The sequence below is a fragment of the Pristis pectinata genome, chromosome 26, assembly GCF_009764475.1.
Source record: "Pristis pectinata isolate sPriPec2 chromosome 26, sPriPec2.1.pri, whole genome shotgun sequence".
NCBI classification, from domain to species: Eukaryota; Metazoa; Chordata; class Chondrichthyes; order Rhinopristiformes; family Pristidae; genus Pristis; species Pristis pectinata.
The window spans coordinates 32139364-32158782 of record NC_067430.1 but is presented as its reverse complement, the minus strand read 5'-3'; the positions used below and the strand labels follow the sequence as shown (position 1 = coordinate 32158782).

The 19419-nt window shown below is 43.3% G+C and overlaps 1 protein-coding gene across 9 annotated transcripts in view; it reads left to right on the top strand.

Annotated features, from left to right (window-relative positions):
* Positions 1-19419, top strand: part of mib2 (MIB E3 ubiquitin protein ligase 2) — a 215715-nt gene that overhangs the window by 134865 nt on the left and 61431 nt on the right. For all 9 annotated transcript variants that reach the window (XR_007958246.1, XR_007958247.1, XM_052039217.1 and 6 more), the window contains 2 exons: positions 5048-5190; positions 8996-9103. Coding sequence is in view for 7 of the 9 variants with exons in the window: in XM_052039217.1 (XP_051895177.1) it covers positions 5048-5190; positions 8996-9103 (251 nt within the window). In the remaining 2 variants the exon portion in view is untranslated. The remainder of the gene's footprint in view (positions 1-5047; positions 5191-8995; positions 9104-19419) is intronic.

Sequence of the window (19419 nt, the reverse complement as noted above, 5' to 3'; positions counted from 1 at the left end):
GAGGACAGAGAGTTGGTGTGGTTTAGGGAGGGAATTCCAGAGCTCAGGACCTTTTCAGCTGAAGGCACATCTGCCTGTGGAAGAGTGATTCAGTTTGGGGATAATCACAAGACTATTATTGGAGAAGTACAGAGAGTTTGGTGGCTGAAGGGATGGAGGAGATTAGAGGGGTAGAGGCTGGAAGGCTTAGAACGTTATTGTGGAAGTGTTTGAAAACAAGGATGGGAATTTTAAAATAAAAACATTAATTAATGGTAAGTTTAATAATGAGAAGGATTGGAAGTATGAATGACAAATGCATTTATCATATCATGCACAGTTTACCATTGTGACAGAAACTGCCCATCGTTGCTGCTTTGTTTTGAACGTCCAAAACTACACAAGGTGAAAGTGGCGACGAGGTAGATAGGCTGGTCAGGAAGGATATAGCAGAAACAGTTCACAAGGGTGTTGCCTGGATTGGGGCATTTGAATTATTGGATAGGCTGGGTCTGTTTTCCCTGGAGCAAAGGAAGCTGAGAGGTGACATGATGGAGATGTATAAAATTATGAGAGGCATAGACGGGGTAGATAACCGGAGTCTGTTTCGCGTAGGTTTAAGGTGAGAGTGAGGAGGTTTAAAGGGGACTTGAGGGGTGTTTTTCACACAGTGGTTGGTTTCTGGAATGAGCTGCCAGAGGATGTGGTGGAGGCAGGAACAGTAACAACATTTAACAGGCATCAGGACAGGTACCTGAATGAGCAGGGCACAAGGGTATGTAATTAACGCAAGCAAGTGGGATTGTTATTGGTTTATTATTATTGTCACATGTACCGAGGTACAGTGAAAAACTTGTCTTGCATACCGTTCGTACAGATCAATTCATTACACAGTGCATTGAGGTAGTACAGGGTAAAAACAAATCCAGAATACAGACACGGTGGGCTGAAGGGCCTGTTTCTATGCTGTACACCACTGTGACTGTATGTGAGTACGTTGGGATAAATGCATTTGTCAAAGGGACACTGCTCCAGGATATGAGTAAAGCAATAATACTTCTAGTGCTCTTGTTCATTGTTCATTACAAACAGGAATGAAACTTGTAGACAGGCAATTACAGACACCTTTGTGGGATGTATTGGGGAGGTGTTGAATCAAAGGAAATCAGAAATAAAAACAAAAATCTGGAAGTGCTCAGCAGGTCGGGCAGTGTCCGTGGAGAGAGGAACACTTGATGTTTCAGGTCCAAGATCCTTCATCAGAACCTGCTGAAGATGTAGACTTCAACAGACAGCGTAGAGCAAATGGAATCACTTTAGCTACTTCTGTGCCTCTCCCCCGAACATCACTTCTATTAACTATATTCAAGAAAATGTACGACCATGGAAACAGTGCAGAACAGGCACAGTAGGGGCCCCAGCTGAGGACCATCTCCTGGTAGCACAGTTCATAAATTACTGAGAATACTGTGTGCTTTAGGGGAGATTAGAACGCTCACATTTCCCAGCTTTACTTATAGCAAATTCTGCAGTCTGATTGGGAAGCTGGGTATCCAGATTGGACCCTAACCTGCCAGGCCTGTGTCTGTGGTGGTGGAGGTAGGCTTCTCTTGTACCCACCATTCAGTTCCCCACCTCTGACCCCATCTGTGGTGACACTGGAAAAAGTGATGGATTTACATCAGCCATGCTCAATCCTGGCAGCGCTGCCAGTGAATTCCCTGTCAAGGGTGAGTGCCAGGGCTTTAATGCCAGAGGGTGCGAAATCCCACATGTCATATTATCTGTGAATATCGATTAGGAAATCTGGGACGATTTTCTATCTCTTTTGGGCTTGGACTACAGAATATTGCTGTGGGGTACTAAAGCAAAGAGCCTCTTCCCCAGACAGCCCTGTTTATTGCAGTTTGTTCTGGAGGATGTGCAGGCCAAGTGGCTAAAATTAGCCAGCCAATAAAACTATATACAGTTGCACCTTATCTACAACTAATAGACGGACACCATTGCTGTTATATGTTGTGCAGAATTCTCAAATTGACAATCAGTGATTTAAGGATAGCTTTTCATTAAAAACGGTCTCGAACATTCTCATCTGCTGGATGGTGTGAATAGTTTGCAGCTCTCGGATTTGTTTGATTGAATGTTGGCAGCTTCAGAAACTGGCGCTCAGTCAATGATGATCACAGAGCTTCACTATTCTGATGAAACCCAAATTACAGTGAAAATATTTGGTTGTTTTTATGCCACGTGTAAGTGTGATTTTGAAGTTAAAACCTGAAGCAGATTTAATTTCTGCTCATTATTGTGGAAATATATTGGGAATGTGGTATTTTACAGATTGAGTCAGCTCCCCCAGAGTTGTTAGTGGACAAGGAATGCAGGCAGTTCTGAAAGCAGAGGGAATACGGAGTTATATTACAGAATTAACGTTTGCAGTTTTTGTCTCGTACATGGCAGTAGTCTCAGGCTACTCAAGAGACTTTTCCCGTCTACGTGGCATTTAAACAAAATCTGAAAGGTTTAGACTAGCTTGCAACCAAATGAATTCGGAGCAATGTCAGGCTACCCAGCTGAAAATAAGTTGTAGCTGGGACTTTTATCCTTTGCAAAACAATAGAGAGGTGAGAAACAAAGGACTGCAGATGCTGGAATCTAGATGAAAAACACGATGACGCTGGAGGAACTCAGCAGGCCAGGCAGCATCTGTGGAGAAAAGCAGGCGGTCGATGTTTCGGGTCAGGACCCTTCTTCACTGAAGATAGGAAAAGGGGAAGCCCGATATATAGGAGGGAAAAGCAGAGCAGTGATAGGTGGACACAAGAGGGGAGGTGGGGTGGGCACAGGGTGGCAATAGGTAGATGCAGGTAAGAGATAGTGATCGGCAGGTGTGGGGGAGGAGGGGAGAGCAGATCCACTGGGGGATTTATCAAAGGTAAGGAGAAAGAGAAACAAAAAGGTAGAAAAAAAGAGGCTAGGAAAGAGAAGAAGCATGGTGGGGTGGGGGGGAGGGAGGGGGGGTTTGTGGGGAAGGAGGGTGGGGATGACCTAAAGTGGGAGAATTCAATATTCATGCCGTTAGGCTCAAGAGAGGCGAGAACGTTATTGGGATTTAGTTAGACCTTTAACTATTCTCGTCTGTCAGCACTATTTCTGCTTTTTGGACTTGGAACAGAACTGCCACAGAGCTCTTTGATTTAGAAAGTAGTTAGTTTAAGGCCACTCCAGAGACTGTAATGCAAAATGTCAGTTGGCACTTCAGTGCAGTACCGAAGGATTGAACCAATGGCCCATCTACATTCCCCCAATGGATCCTGTAGCACTATGTGGAGAAGTGGGGACTTCTCCCAGTGCCTAGTCCAATATTCATCCCTGAACCAACACAACCAAAGATCTGTCCATTCCCCTCACATTCCTTGGTGAAATCTTACTATTGACTCAGAGGTAGGAAGGAGAGGGTGGTGGTTGAAGGTTGTTTCTCAGAATGGAGACTGGTGACTAGTGGTGTGCCGCAAGGGTCAGTGTTAGGACCCTTGTTATTCATTATTTATATAAATGATTTGGATGCAAATGCACAAGCCTGGTCAGTAAGTTTGCAGATGATACAAAATCATGAGGTGGTGCTGATAGTGAAGAAGGTTATCGTAGATTACAGGGGGATCTTGATCATTTAGGGAAGTGGGCTGAGGAGTGGCAAATGGATTTCAATACAGATAAGTGTGAGGTGATGCATTTTGGAAAGTCAAACCAGAGTAGGACTTGGACTTATACTGTGAATGGTAGGGTACTAGGGAGTGTAATAGAACAGAGGGACGTAGGAGTATAAGTTCATGGTTCGTTGAAAGCAGCATCACAGGTAGACAGGGTGGTGAAAAAGGCATTTAGTACACTGGCCTTTATCAGTCAAAGCATTGAGTATAAGAGTTGGGACATTATGTTGCAGTTGTACAAGTCATTGGTGAGGCTGCACTTGAAGTACTGTGTACAGTTTTGGTCACCCTGTTATAGGACAGAGGTGGTTAAACTGGAGAGAGTGCAGAGAAGATTTACAAGGATGTTGCCAGGTCTAGAGGGCCTGAGTTAGAGGGAGAGGTTGGACAGGCTAGGTCTTTATCCCTTTGAACATAGGAGAATGAGGGGCGACTTCCATAAGTGCTTAAAATTATGAGAGGCATGGATAAGGTGGATGGTACCAGTCCTTTCCCCAGGGTAAGGGATTCCAAATCTAGGGGGCATAGGTTTAGGGTGAGAGGAGAAAGATTTAAAAGGGACCTGAGGGGCAACTTTTTCACGCAGTGGGTGGTGAGTATATGGAACGAGCTGCCAGAGGAAGTGGGTGAGGCAGATACAACAGTATCATTTAAGAAGTACTTGGTTTGATACATGGAGGGATATGGGCCAAACACAGGAAATTAGGACTAGCTGGGTGGACAACGTGATTGGCATGGACTGGTTGGGCAGAAGGGCCTGTATCCATGTTGCAATGCTCTGTGACTCTCTGTGGAAATTGGCTCTTCCAATTCCCTACATAAAAAAGCAATTGCCTGAAGCACTCAGCAAGTCAGGCGGCGTCTGTGGAGAGAGCAACAGAATAAATGGTTTAGGTTGACGACCTTTCATTGGAACCATTTCCCTATATTACAGCACCAAAGTTCAAGAATATATTGGCTGTATATGCATGCAGAAAATCCTAAGGTCATGAGAGATGCTTTAAAGTACAATTCTACTCTTTTCTTTCAGCCCAAGATGCTGCAACTCATTCCTCGCTGCCTATCATTGATTTGAACTTATCTAGTTAATAGTTGAGTGTGTTTTTCAGTTAAAATAACTTGCTTTCAAAGAAGAGGCTGGGTAACTGAGGAAGCATGAAGTATAGAGAATATATTGTATGTGCAGAAAATTCATCAATTATTTCTAGTTTCCCAATTCTTGATTAGCTCCCCCTTTGTTAGTAAAAATCTTCCTGTTGAGATATAATCCAGTGCCCATAAGGTTGTTTGTTTAGAAATGCTGTTGCACATCTCCAGACGTTCCTCAGCTGCTTTGGTTGAAGTTTCCATTCTTCCTTCAGGTGAACACGCTGAGCTGCCCCGGCAGGAGAGTGCAGGTGGCCACGCCTTCCAGCACAGCGACAAGGTGAAATGCCTTCTGGAGGTGGACATTCTGCGGCAGATGCAAGAGGGACATGGAGGGTGGAATCCTAAAATGGCTGAGGTAATTGTCAATGCAGTCCTGAACTCAAAACACAGAAGATTTTCTGCCCACAGTCTGCTGATCCTAAAATAAATTCCAGTATGTGTTCTATAATTAGAGCTGCACTGATGTCTGGATGGTAACCATAAACAAGAGTGTTTAATCCCAAACACCACTTTAACTGGGATTAAAGGAACCCTTGAATGCTGCTTGTCCTTTCTTCCTTCTCAAGCTTTTGTTTCCAACCCATCGTCTCTGATTTTCTTAACATGTATCATTTTTAAAGGATCTGGCTTTTAATGATTCTGTGCTTCACTTCAGAGGAAGTACTTTTTAAAAATAAAGATTGTTAAGCTCCCCACCTCTTTTCTTCCCCACCTCTCTATTCATATCAATATTTTACTTTTATTACCAATTAATATAGCCCTTTAATGTTTACAGTGAGTTCTTGAGTTTTGAACATTGCTGTCGAGGTGAATAACTGCCCTCAAGAAAGGTGGTGGTGAGCCTCCTTGAACCACTGCAGCCCTTCTGGTGATAGTTTCCATCAGCTGTTGGGCAAGGACTTACAGGGACGTACCTCCAGAGAGCTATGTCCAAGCCAGTATGTTGGGGAACTTCAAGTGGTGCTGTTGCCCTGAGCCTCCTACCCATATCCTGGGTGGTAGAGGTTGTAAGGATGAGGGGTGGAAGAGGGCTTGCATCTTGTAGATGTCACACCCTGCACCCTCTGTGCTGGAGGGAATGATGTTTAGGGCACTGAACGGGGTGCCAGTCAAGCAGCTGCTTTGTCCTGGATAGTGTTGAGCTTTCTGAGGGTTGTTGGAGGCAAGAGTTGACCACTCCGTCACATTCCAGACCTTTGCCTTGTAGATGGTGGATAGGCTTTGAGGAGTTGGGAGCTGAGAGTCACCAGCTGCAGAATACCCACGTGAGACATTGAATTTGCAGTGTGGTGCTGTACAAGCTCCAGATGCCAATTGTACCTCCCAGATGCCCAATTTAAAAAGTAAAATTTAAGCATGAGATGTTGGAAGGTGTCATTAGTTTGAAGACAGGACAAGCTCTGCGATCCTACCAATGATGTCATAGACATTGACCAACAAATACTGTTAAATAGGTTATTCTCGTTATATGTTGCTGACCCAATCTGACAGCTTTGCCCAACCCTGCTTGGGGAGCTTAGACATAGAGTCAGAAGGCAAAGTGTTCTCCTACCACCAGGGTTTTTTTTTACAAGTGGTGTTCAAGTGGATCCTGATTCATCATCTCAGTGAGGGTGGTTGATGGGTCTTGACCTGAAACCATGAACCATCAGGGGATCCAGAGTCAACGTTATTGTTGCACACTGGCAGGTCAATTTTCAACCCTCCCTGATCCGACACCTCTTACCCAAAACTGACTGTTTACTCTGGTGCCCTCTTCTGGAGTATCTGTTCTGCTGGTGGGTCATTTCATGACATACCATGGATCCCATCGTGGCCTTGCCCATCTTTCTGTAACTTTCTCATTTCTACAACCTTCCCACTAACTCCTGCTTCTTGGCTGCCCCACCTCCCTGGCTCTCTGTTTCACTGACTCTGGTATTCTCTGCATCCATTCATGCCTTCTCTGCCTCTTGCCCCACTATTTGTGGCTACGTCTTCAGCCATGTAGGCCTCATTCTCTGGAATTCTCTCACTAAACTCTTGTGCCTTTCCACCTTGTTTTCTCTTCCATTAAGAGACTTCTTAAAACTAGCATCTTTAACCAGCTTTTAGTAACCCCTACTCCCATCAAACTAAAAACAGGAAATGCTCGAGATTTGTAGCAGGTCAGGCAGCATCTGTGGAGAGAGAAACAGGTAATGTTTCAGGCTGAAGATCTCTTGTCAGAACTGGGAAAAAGAGAACCAGGACAAATATCCCTGATATGGTGAAGGCTTCTTCACCACTTATCACCACAGCAACCCTAGTGTCACAGGGAGTGATTAAAGGATTATTAGAGATGATCCTTTTTGTCCTATCCGCCTCTCCCTCACCTTCTCTGCAACATAAAGCCAACCTGTTTTCTCTCTCGCCCAGTTCTGATGAAGAGCCTTGGACCTAAAGTATTAACTCTGTTTCTCTCTCCACAGATGCTGCCTGCCCTGCTGAGTGTTTCCAACATGTTCTTTTTCTGTTTCAGATCTTCAGCATCTGCAGTCTTGCTAATTCCCATTTCTTCCTGTCACCTTTGTCTTGGTGTCCATTTTGTTTGATACCTCTGCAGGACAATTGGGATGTTTGTGTTAAAAGGTGCAGTATAAGTGCAAGTTTTAGTGTTAAGAACATAAGAAGTAGGAGCAGGAGTAGACCATCTGGCCCATCGAGCCTGCTCTGCCATTCAATAAGGTCACGGCTGATCTGGCCGTGGACTCAGATCCACCTACCTGCCTTTTCCCCATAACCCTTAATTCCCCTACTATGCAAAAATGTGTCTATGTCTTAAATATATTTAATGGGGTTGCCAGATACCCCTTCTCTTTTGCTGCTTGCAGCTTTTCCTGTGGTTACTGTTTTATTGAATTGGTTCTACTTTTATATTTCTGAACTATTTACCATCTTGGATAGTTCTAGGAGGTCCTTACAGTAATTTCCTTTCAAATGTGAAGCAGCTCAGATTTTACTAATATTCCTTCATACCCTCCAATTGTCTAAACCCCAATCCTGCCCTTTTAACCATCCCTTAATTTAATCACACCACAATTAGTGCCTTTAGCTGCCTGAGCCATCCTCTCTGGAATTCCCTCCCTATGACTCCCTTCCTCTCAAAATCAAAGTTGAGTTTGTTGTCACATGCACAGGTCCATGTGTGCACAGGTGTAATGAAAAACTTACTTGCAGCAGCATCACAGGCAAATAGCATCATATAAGCGGCATTTACAAGAAAAACATAAATTAACAACATAAATAATGCAAAATTATGCAAGAAAGAACACAAATAGAACAGAAAAAAGAAAACAAAGTCCATTGTAGTGCAAAGTGATCAAAGTGGTCACAGTGTTGCTATACTGAGGTAGTGATTAGGGTTGTGCCGGTTGGTTCAAGAACCGAGTGGTTGAAGGGAAGTAGCTGTTGAACCTGGTGGTGTGGGGACTTCAGGCTTCTGTACCTCCTGCCTGATGGTAGCTGCAAGAAGATGGCATGGCCTGGATGGTGCGGATCTTTGATGATGGATGTTGCCTTCCTGTGGCAGAGCCTCACATAGACCTCATGCACATCTCCTTCTTTCTCTAGGATGTTCCTTTAAACACTTCCTCCAAGCTAGCTTCTGGTCACCTGGTCCAAGATCTCCATGTGGCCCAGTGTCAGAGAGTGCTCATTGTGAAATCTTCAGGCGTTCCTACCATTTGTTGGGGTGTAAATGCACGTTTTTTGGGTGATGTGTTCCAGCTCAGGAGCAACAGCAAACTTTGTGACCAAAGGGGGTTAGCACTCCCAAGACTGGACAAGTCTCAAAAGGTGACAATGATAATAATTAGAAAACAATGAAAATGATTATTGTATTGAAAAAATGGAAAAGGTTCAGAAATGGGGGAAAAAAGGAAATGTCTGAAACTTTTCAAAGAAATGTTAAGGTAGAGTTCCAAAGTTCCTGTTCTTAGAAGTGAGAGTTCAGTATCTTCGCAAAATACATGAGAATGATTGTTCACAGTGCCACTGATTAACTCTTCAAAGTATACCTAGACACATTCAGTGTGTTGCACTCAATGAGAAAAAGGCCATTTTTCTGTGAATCATGTTACAGAGGGCACTGTGTCACTGTTTTGAGTGATTTAATCTCCACCCTTCTTTGTTTTTGACAGTATATTGGTCGAGCGGGCACTGTACACAGAATAACTGACCGAGGGGATGTGAGAGTGCAGTACAGCAATAATATTCGGTGGACCTTCCACCCTGGAGCACTTACAAAGGTACAGTCAGTGGCCGAGCTGTTGTCTTAATACTGAAAAAATACTTGAATCAATAAAATAGCTCAGTGAAATGTGTTTGCAAGAAGACAACACAAATAATTCAGCGTTCTCAACCGATACTGTCCCATGGAAGGAGTTGCCAGAGGAAATGGTTTAGGCAGATGCAATAACAACGTTTAACATTTGGACAGGTAGATGGACAGGAAAGGTTTAGAGGGATACAGGCCAAATTGGACTGGCTTGTGTGGGCAGCTTGGTCAGCGTGGATGATCTGGGCTGAGGGGCCTGTTTCAGTGCTGTATGACACCATGACACTGCTTGCTTCATTCAGCCATTGACTGTGTGTGCAATAATTCTGGTCTTGGTTTAACCTGTTTCTGCAGTCTGATTTGGTGACCCTGAATTATTGTGCAATTGATTGTATCTGGTGTAGAAATAGTTTTAAAACAGAACAGAGTGCCTCAAGGTAAAGTAGAACAAAATAAAGAAATGGTTTGGTGTTCTATTGTGTTATGTTTGAAGCCGGTCAGGTGAGGGAGGGAGAGTGGGGGATTATTTTGGAGATAGGGACCATAACTGTATATTTCAAAGTTGCTCTGGGAAAGGATTGGGGTGGACCAAGAATAAAAGTATTAAATTGGGGGAAGGCCAATTTCCTTTACATAAGACAGAACCAGGCAAAGGTTGACTGAGTGCATGTACCTGCATCTACCCAGTGGGAAGCCTTCAAAGGAGAAATAGCAAGAGTTCCTGTAAGGGTGAAAGCCAGGGGTAACAGGGGGAACCCTGGCTGTCAAGGGATATTGAGGATTGGATAAAGACAAAAAAAGGAACCATCTGGCAGGTGTAGGGAACTATTAACAGGGGAGATCTGTCATGAGTATAAAGTGTGTAGGGAGATACTTAAAGGTAACGAAGGGTCACAAAATATCACAGGCAAGCAGGCAGGGTTAAGGTAAATTGGAAGGTGTTCTCTATATTTAGGACCCATTGGAGACCTGCAATCTGTGCATAGAGCCAGAAGGTGCAGGTGAGGACTGCTTTTCATCAGTTCTCACAAAGGAAACGGACTTTGTAGCTTGGGAACTCCGTGAAGGGACAGGTAAAAGTCTAGTGCAGATGTCCATAAGTAAAGAGGAGGTACTCAATGCCTTGGCAGGCTTAAAGGTGGATAGATCCCCAGGACCAGGTGGGGTTTATCCCAGGCTGCTATGGGAGGCAAGGGAAGAGGTTGCTGGTGCTCTGACTGGGATTTTAAATCTTCGCTGGACAGAAGTGAGGTGCTGGACGACAGCAAAGCCAGTCCCCCTTTTAAAGAAGGGCAGTAGGGAAAAGCCTGGTAACTAGAGACCTGTGAGCCTAACATCAGTGGTGGAGAAGATACTGGAAAAGCTTCTGAGGGAGAGGATTAATGATCACTTGGAAAGGCAGGGACTAAGAGATGATCAACATGGGTTTGTCAGGGCAGGAGGAGGTAAGAAAATGTATCGATGTGGGTAGGGCAGTAGATGTGATTTACATGGAAGCCTTCAAAGTAATTCAACAAGTGATCTTCAATGTCCCGTGTAGCAGGCTGGTCAAAAAGGGAGAGTGGCAAAATAGATCCAAACTATCCCATTGGCAGGAAACAAAAGGTAATGGTTAATGGGTTTCTGTGAGTAGGCAACTGTTTCTCAAGGTTTCACAGGCTTGTTGCTGGTTGCCTGCAGTTTGTAAGCTATGTTAATGACTCTGACTTGAATGCAAGGGCCACAATAAAGATGTTTACAGCTGGTACAAAAGTTGGCCATGCGGTTAACAGTGAGGAAGAAAGCTTTAGGTAGTAGGGGGATATGGATAGTCTGGTCAGTTGGGCAGAAAAATGGCAAATGGAATTCAATCTGGAGAAAGTGTGTTAATGCAACAAGGGAATACACAAGTAATGGTGTGCAGCAACAAGAGACCTTGTGTCTCCACGGATCATTGAAAGTAGCAAGAAAGGTCCAGTGAGTTGATTAAAAATGCACAGGAGTGCCTTGTTAGCAGAGGCATTGAGTATATGAGCAGCAAGCTTCTACTAGAACCGTGGACAACACTAGTTAGGCCACAGCTTGAATATTGTGTAAAGTTCACGTACCTCATGACAGGAGTGAGGTGTTTGCACTGGAGAGGGGTGCAGAAGAGATTTGACAGGATGTTGCACAATTAGAAAATTGTTTGCTAGAAGGAAGATCAGATAGGTTGGGGTTGTTGTCTTTGGAACCGAAGAGTTGAGGGGAAATTTATCTGTGGTGTGTGACTGGTTATTCTTCAACTGGTATGGGCATCATGGCTTCGTGATCTCCTTCCATACCTTGCGTTTGGGCTGTGTCATGCCTTGCAGTGCTGAGGAAAGGAGCCACCGATGGTGGAACCTGCATTTGGGTATCCTTGTGCTTCTGGCTGCTGCAGTTCTGTTCAAGCTGCTGCACTTTGAAGAGAGATTGGTTCCAGCTTTTAGAATTTTATGTTAGAGGTAAATATAAAAATGCCACAAGGAGTTGGACTGAATTTTAAATGAACTTCATTAATTAAAGTTTAATAGCATAACTAATTACTTGATTAAGTCCCCTTTAGAGAACCAGGGTGGAAGCTGCAGCATTAATATATATACTGTATTGTCCTTTAAATTCAGAAAATTGAAATCACTCCTTCCAAAGATTCCTTTATTTGGAATTGTTTGATTTTTCCTAGTGTTGCCGCTTGTTTTTAGCTTCAATGTTATGAAAAAACTTCAAACTAAATTATTTAAGGCTGGAGTTGAAGATGCTCGTCGAACATAATTGGGCTAGATCAGAGACCAGCATTTTCAAGCTGAGCTTCAAAGATAAAAGTCAGAGTGTATATTTAAACATTCTTAGATTCGATCTTTTCAAAACTGGATGTCCAATGTGAAACTACATTGTGTCAGTTCTAAATGAGAAGGTGATCGTTCAAGTATAACTCCAGGTCACAAGTATGTTATCTGCATTACTAAAGAGGTGGCTAAGTTGTCAGGCCCGCTGTGGATCAAAAGTGATGTCGCCCATGTCTATTGAATAAATATTAATGATCTCACAGCATTGCTCAAAATAGAGAGTTGTGCCATTTTCCTGGCCATATTCCTTAAAAGTTAATGACTATGTATCTAGTCATTGTTGTAGATCTTCGGTCAGTGCAATTCACTGCCAATGTTTCTCTGTATAACAAAAGTCTACAGAAACCAATCGTGTTTCTGTAGTGGAATTAAAATATAAGAGCTTCTCAGGAACATTCCCAAACACAAATCACAGAAGCCTACAGATCACACAAGGAGATATTCAGGCAAATGACCTGAATCTTTGTGGAGTGTCTTGGAGGAGGAAAGAGAAGCAAAGAGGTTCAGGGAGGGACTAGGTCCTGAAATGATCAAGAGGCCAGAATTAACATTTTATGCTTTCCTTGAAATAAATTCAAAGGTCAGCTCAGTGGACAAAAGGGGAACTACGAATCACAGAGTCATAGTTATACAGCACCGAGAAAGTCCTTCATCCCAACTCATCAATGACGACCAAGTTGTCTACCAGAGCTCGTCCCATTTGGCCCGTATCCCTCTGAACATTTCCTATCTACGTTTTTTAAATGTAGTATTTGTAACCCACCTCTAGCACTTCCTCTGGCCTGAGGAAAAAGATAAGTCAATTCTGTGTGTTGCAATAATCAGAACCACTAGTTGTGACGGGAAAGGACTTTAGTATTTTACAGAAAGTCTTGTTTGCTCAGTTTTACTCTGCTAATTTCTGGGATCTGGGAGTCAAAAAGGTTTATAGTCATAGAGTCAAATAGAAACAGGTCCTATGCCCAAATCGTCCATGCTAACCAAGATGCCCCATCTACGCTGGCCCCATTTGCCTGTTTTTGGCCCATATCCCTCTAAACCTTTCCTATCTGTGTACCTGTGCAAATCTCTTTTAAACTTGTAATTGTAGCCCTCCCTATCACTTGCTCTGGCAGCTCGTTCCATATACCCTCCACCCTCTGTGTGGGGAGAAAAAAACCCTCAGGCCACTCTAAGTCTTTCCTCTCTCACCTTAAACCTATGCCCTCTACTTTTAGACACCCCTACCCTGGAATAAAATCGTGACTGATCTATATCCTGCTGTATCTTTTGACATCCTTTTCACTCTCTACAACTCCACCAATCTTTGTGTCATCTGCAAACGTACTAACACACCCACCTACATTTTCATACAAGTCATTTACATATATATATCACAAACAGCAGCGGTCCCAGCATTGATCCCTGTGGAACACCACTGGTCACGGACCTCCAGTCGGAATAGCACCCTTCCATCATTACCTTCTGTCTTCTGTGGTCCAAACCAATTCTGAATCCAAATGGCCAAGTCACCATGGATCCCATGCATCTTGATCTTCTGGATGAGCCTCCCATGAGGAACCTTGTCGAATGCCTTACTAAAATCCATGTGGACAACATCCACTGTTCTATCTTCATCGATCATCTTCGTCACCTCCTCAAAAAACTCAATCCAGTTAGTGAGACACAACTTGCCCTGCACAGAGCCCTGCTGACTGTCCCTAATTAGGCCGTGGTTTTCCAAATACTCAAATCCTATTCCTAAGAATCCTCTCCAGTAGCATCCCTACCCCTGACGTGAGACTCAACAGTCTATAGTTTCCAGGATTATCCCCATTTCTTGAACAACCAAAAGCATTAGCTAATCGCCAGTCCTCCGGGACCTCGCCTGTGGCTAGAGAGGGCATAAAGATCTTGGTCAAGGCCCTCGCAATCTCATCTCTTGCCTCTCTCAATAACATGGGGTATTTGGCATCAGGCCCTGAGGACTTATCCGCCTTAATCTTCTTCAAGAGACCCAACACCACCTCTTCCTTTACCTCAAAGTGCCCGAGCATATTAGCACGGTCCACACTGATCTCACTGTCCTCCATGTCCTTCTCCTCGGTAAATACCGATGCAAAGTTCTCACTTAGGAAATCACCCACATCTCCGCCTCCAAGCACATGTTCTATCCTTGAGTGGTCCTACCTCTCCATAGTTATGGATGTATGTATGGAATGCCTTGGGTTTCTCTTTAATCCTACTTGCCAAGGACCTTTCATGATCCCTTTGGCTCTCCATTCTTAACATTGTGCCAGAGGATCAGCATTCACATCATGTGCAAAGGGCTGAATGGCCCACTCCTATTTTGTATTTTTCATAGCTTGTACATGACGTGAGCTCGAACCTTAGCAAGAATGTTGACAGAAAATTCTCAAATACAACTGTGGTCAAGTGGTTATCACTGATCTGTATTTCCCCACAGCTGAGACAGATTCCCCTACCCTGAGGCTTTTCATGAGAGGGGGAGATGTGGCAATGTGATTCTTGCTGTTTGAGCTATCAATTTCAGAACTACATAAAATACCTGATTACTGAAGCTGATGTGAAATTTCAACTTAAAAAGCTTTCCTGTTGTGATAATTTACATTTTAACATTTATTGTTGTTGAAGGACTGACGTCCACCTGAGTAGATTTCACCTCAGAACCACAGCATAGCTAATGAGGGATGAAACATTTTAATGATTTACTCAATAATAATGTCCAATTAGTCATACTCACAGTTGAGTGAGTCTCCATTACTCCTGTTTTGTAGGAATTTTTTGTTGTTTGCTTTCTGAGCAATTATTTTTGGGGGGACGTCCACTTCAGCAATCACTATGGAGTCTATTCCATTTGTTGACATTTCATTGGGGGAGCAGTGTGGGAACAGTGACCATAAGTAAGTTTAAGATAGTTATGGGTAAGGATAAGGTTGGTCCTTGGGTGAAAGTGTTAAATTGTGGGAAGGCTAATTATAACAGTATTAGGCAGGAACTGGAGTAAGTAGATTGGGGGTGGCTGTTTGAGGGTAATTCCACATCTGACTCGCATGAGTCTTTCTAAGGCCAGCTGGTTAGAATTCAAGACCAGCATGTTCCTGTGAAGATGAAAGATGAGTCATAGAGTAACACAGCATGAGGATGGCAAGTTTCAGGAACGTTGGATGACAAGAGATATTATAAGTTTAGCCAAAAAGAAAAAGGAAGGATATATAAGGAATTGTAAGCTGAAATCAGATGACACCCTTGAGGAATACAAAGGAAGCAGAAAAGAACTTAAACAAGAAATTTGGAGGGCTGAAAGGGGCCATGAAGTGTCCTTGGCAAGTAGGATTAAGAATCCCAAACCGTTTTTTGTATATATATATATATATATATATATATATATTAGGAGAAAGAGGGTAGCTAGGGAAAGGGTAGGTCCACTAAAGGATTTATGTGTGGAGCCAGAGGAAGTGGGTTAGGTCCTTAATGAGTCCTTTGCATTGGTATTCACCAAGGAGAAGGACATGGATGGTGGTGAGATTAGGGAAGGGTGTGTTGATATTCCAGGGTATGTCGATATTAAGAAGGAGGTGATGGGTGTCTTGAAAAATATTTAGGTGGTTAAGTCCCCAGGGCCTGATGGGATCTGTCCCAAGATACTGAGGAAAGCAAGGGAGGGGATTGCTGGGGCCTTGACAGAGATCTTTGTTTCCTCTTTATCCACAGGTGAGGAGCCAGAAGAATAGCCATTGTTGTTCCTTTGACTAAGAAAGGCAACAGAAACAAACCAGGAGTGAGCCTTGCTTTAGTGATAAGGAAGTTATTGAAGAAGATTCATAGGGGCGGGATTTACTTGCATTTTTCCACAGACAGTGGGTGGTGGGTGCCTGGAACACGCTGCCCGGGGTGGTGTGGAAGCAGATATGACAGTGATGTTTGAGAGACATTTGACAGACACATGAACAGGCAGGGAATGGAGGGATACCCACCACATGGGATTATTTTCAATTGGCATCGTGGTCAGCACAGACATGGTGGGCCGAATGGCCTGTTCCTGCGCTGTGCTGTTCTATTCTACAAATTGGTGCTTGTAATATTTTCCACCACCTGTAAAACCGTTAATTTTGCCTTTCTTGGTATTGGTATTGGTTTATTATTGTCACTTGTATCGAGGTACAGTGAAAAACTTGTCTTACAAACCGATCATACAGGTCAATTCATTACACAGTGCAGTTACATTGAGACAGTACAGAGTGCATTGATGTAGTACAGGTAAAAACAATAACAGTACAGAGTAAAGTGTCACAGCTACAGAGAAAGTGCAGTGCAATAAGGTGCAAGGTCACAACAAGGTAGATCGTGAGTCATAGCCCGTCTCATTGTATAAGGGAACCGTTCAATAGTCTTATGACAGTGGGGTAGAAGCTGTCCTTAAGTCTGGTGGTACATGCCCTCAGGCTTCTGTATCTTCTACCCGATGGAAGAGGAGAGAAGATAGAATGTCCTGGGTGGGTGGGGTCTTTGATTATGCTGGCTGCTACACCAAGACAATGAGAGGGAAAGACAAGAAGGGGAGTCCAAGGAGGGAAGGCTGGTGTCCGTGATGCACTGGGCTGTGTCCACAATTCCCTGCGGTTTCTTGCGGACCTGGGCAGAGCAGTTGCCGTACCAAGCCGTGATACATCCAGATAGGATGCTTTCTATGGTGCATCGGTAAAAGTTGGTGAGAGTCAAAGGGGACAAACCAAGTTTGTGTTTGAGAGATAATTTTAATCAACACTGTGGTGCAACCTATGTACCAAGTTGATTCGATGAGTTGGTGACTGAACCCAGTCACTCAGATCTCTAGATCTGTTTGTACGTAGTTACCAGGCACTTGATTGTTCTGCTCACCATTCAGGTCGCTCTGCTTAAATGTCTCCAGAATGTCTCCCAACTATTGGGTTCCATATTTGACCCTTCATCAGTGTACAGCTGGTCAAAGTCATCCAAGGGAGCAAGAGGATCATTGTCTGGCTCACTGTCTCCGGGCTGGGGAAGAGAAAATCAAAGCATTGCTCTCTGGTGAGCAGCTGCTTGATGATGAAAGTTGTCCTGGTTACCAACAATGGCACCGGGATTGAGGTAATTGTAGCTATGAGAGGAAGCACCTGTCATCAGTAGTTCATGCTTTTAAAAATCAGAGAGATAAGGATAGAAAACTGAAGAAGATCTTGACTTGCAATCTAGAAGCACTTCTGTTGCAGCCCCCTTTCAGATAATGTTTCATTTTAATGATCTTTCTACTTTTGGCTTTCGTTGTAGAGGGTTAGAATTTTGCACAGTTCATGAAAAGTGAAATTCAGGCAGGCACGGTAGTGTAGTGGTTAGCGCAACGCTATTACAGCGCCAGCGACCTGGGTTCAATTCTGGCCACTGCCTGTAAGGAGTTTGTACGTTCTCCCCGTGACTGCGTGGGTTTCCTTCGGGTGCTCCGGTTTCCTCCCACATTCCAAAGACATGCGGGTTAGGAAGTTGTGGGCATGCTATGTTGGCGCCGAAAGCATGGCGACACTTGTGGGCTGCCCCCAGAACGCTCTACGCAAAAGATGCATTTCACTGTGTGTTTTGATGTACGTGTGACTAATAAAAATATCTTATCTTGCATTAATCAGGAAGCCATTAACTAATTCATAGAATGATGCAGAACACAAGGTGACCATCCAGCCAGCATGTCTGTGCTGGCTCTCACGTTCCACCCATTGGCCCTTTCCCAAAACATTGCAAATTTTCTCCAACATATATTTATCCAATTCCCTCTTGAAGGCCACAGTGAAACCTGCCTCCACCACATCTGCTGACAGTACATTCCAGGTTCCGTCCACGCACTATGGAAAAAAAAAGTTTCTTTCCATGCCTTTCCTCAATAGGCACGGCGGTCTGCAAAGACACAATGGGCCGAAGGGCCTGTTTCTATGCTGTACATCACTATGACTCTCTGAAGGCAGAGGTTTGTGAGAGGAAGGAGTTATAAAGGGGATCTGAGGGTTAAGTTTTTTAACGCAGAGAGCAGCTGATATTTGGAACATGCTGCAGAGGCGGTGGTGGAATTGGAAACAATCATCATGTTTAAGAGGTATTTAGACAGTCACTTAAATAGGTAAGGTTTGGAAGGATATTGCCCCAATGGGGGTAAATGGGATTAGTGTTGATGAGCAAAAAGGTCAGTATGGACATGGTGAAGGGCTGAAGGGCCTGTTTCTGTGCTGTATGACTCAGTATTCCAGTTGAGGGTGGATCAGTGTTTTACCAAATCTCTGCATGATGACTTTGATTTATTCTCTTTGCTCTATTGATAAAATCCAGAATTGTGTATGCTTTACTAACCACTTTCTCACCTGCCCTGGCACTTTCACTGATTTGTCCACACATACTCCCGGGTCCAACCAGAACTCTACATGCCTGACCAATGCAGTATCATTGCCAATCATTTCCCTGATTCAACTTCACTAGGTGCTACTGAAATGCAAATCCTCCTATCCTCCTTCGGTAATGTGGAGACCAGGAGGACCATTAAACACTTGTGTAGAAAGACAGAAGTCTCCATTCTTCTGCTATGAAGAAACTCTAAAACAGGTCATCAAATGTGTTTTTTCTTTACATTTGGTATAAAATAGCATTGGTAATCTAAGCATATAAACATTGCCAAATGACAGAGCTGCGCAGTTTTATCTGCATCATGCTAGGTTATTTACAATGACTCTCCCAGAAATGATTTGTTGAAACCAGTGTCATTTTCTCCATCTGAAGTGTTGTAATGATATCGGATGGGATTTCCTGGTAATATTAGTGGCAAGGCTAACTGCTCTCTCACTGATTAATGTGTAAATCTGACAGCAGCCAAAGGCCACACAGGCACGATCCGTTTATTCATAACGCAGCAAGTAAGAAGTTGCTGATAGTCACATTAAACTCATGAGGAAAAGTTAGGATTCTTCCTATCCGGTGCAAGGGCACTTTTAACAGTATGATTGCATTTTAATTACCATCAAACAATCTGTCACTGAAAATTAACAAGAGTTCAGCCTCATTCATTCATATTTCAATTTTTTCTGAGATGCTAAAAAATTAAATGATTTTATTGACCTTTTCGGTTGCTGTAAGAGTTTTGTACTTTGTCAATGGTTGATTGACAGGAACTTCCCATTGTTATGAGCCCATCTAAAGTCAATGTGTAAGTGTGATAAACTGGCCCTCTGTTCCTCACTGACTACAAATTTTACCTGGTATTTTTGGAGGATCAGAAGAATCTTGACATGAGTTATTCAACAGTATTCAATAATATCATTAATTAAATTATTCAAATAAATGAAATATTAATGTATCTTAAACCTTTTGTCAATGCAAAACTATACTTTGGTAATAAATAATGATTTGCTCTCAAGGCCAAATTAATCTTAATTCCCAGAATTAA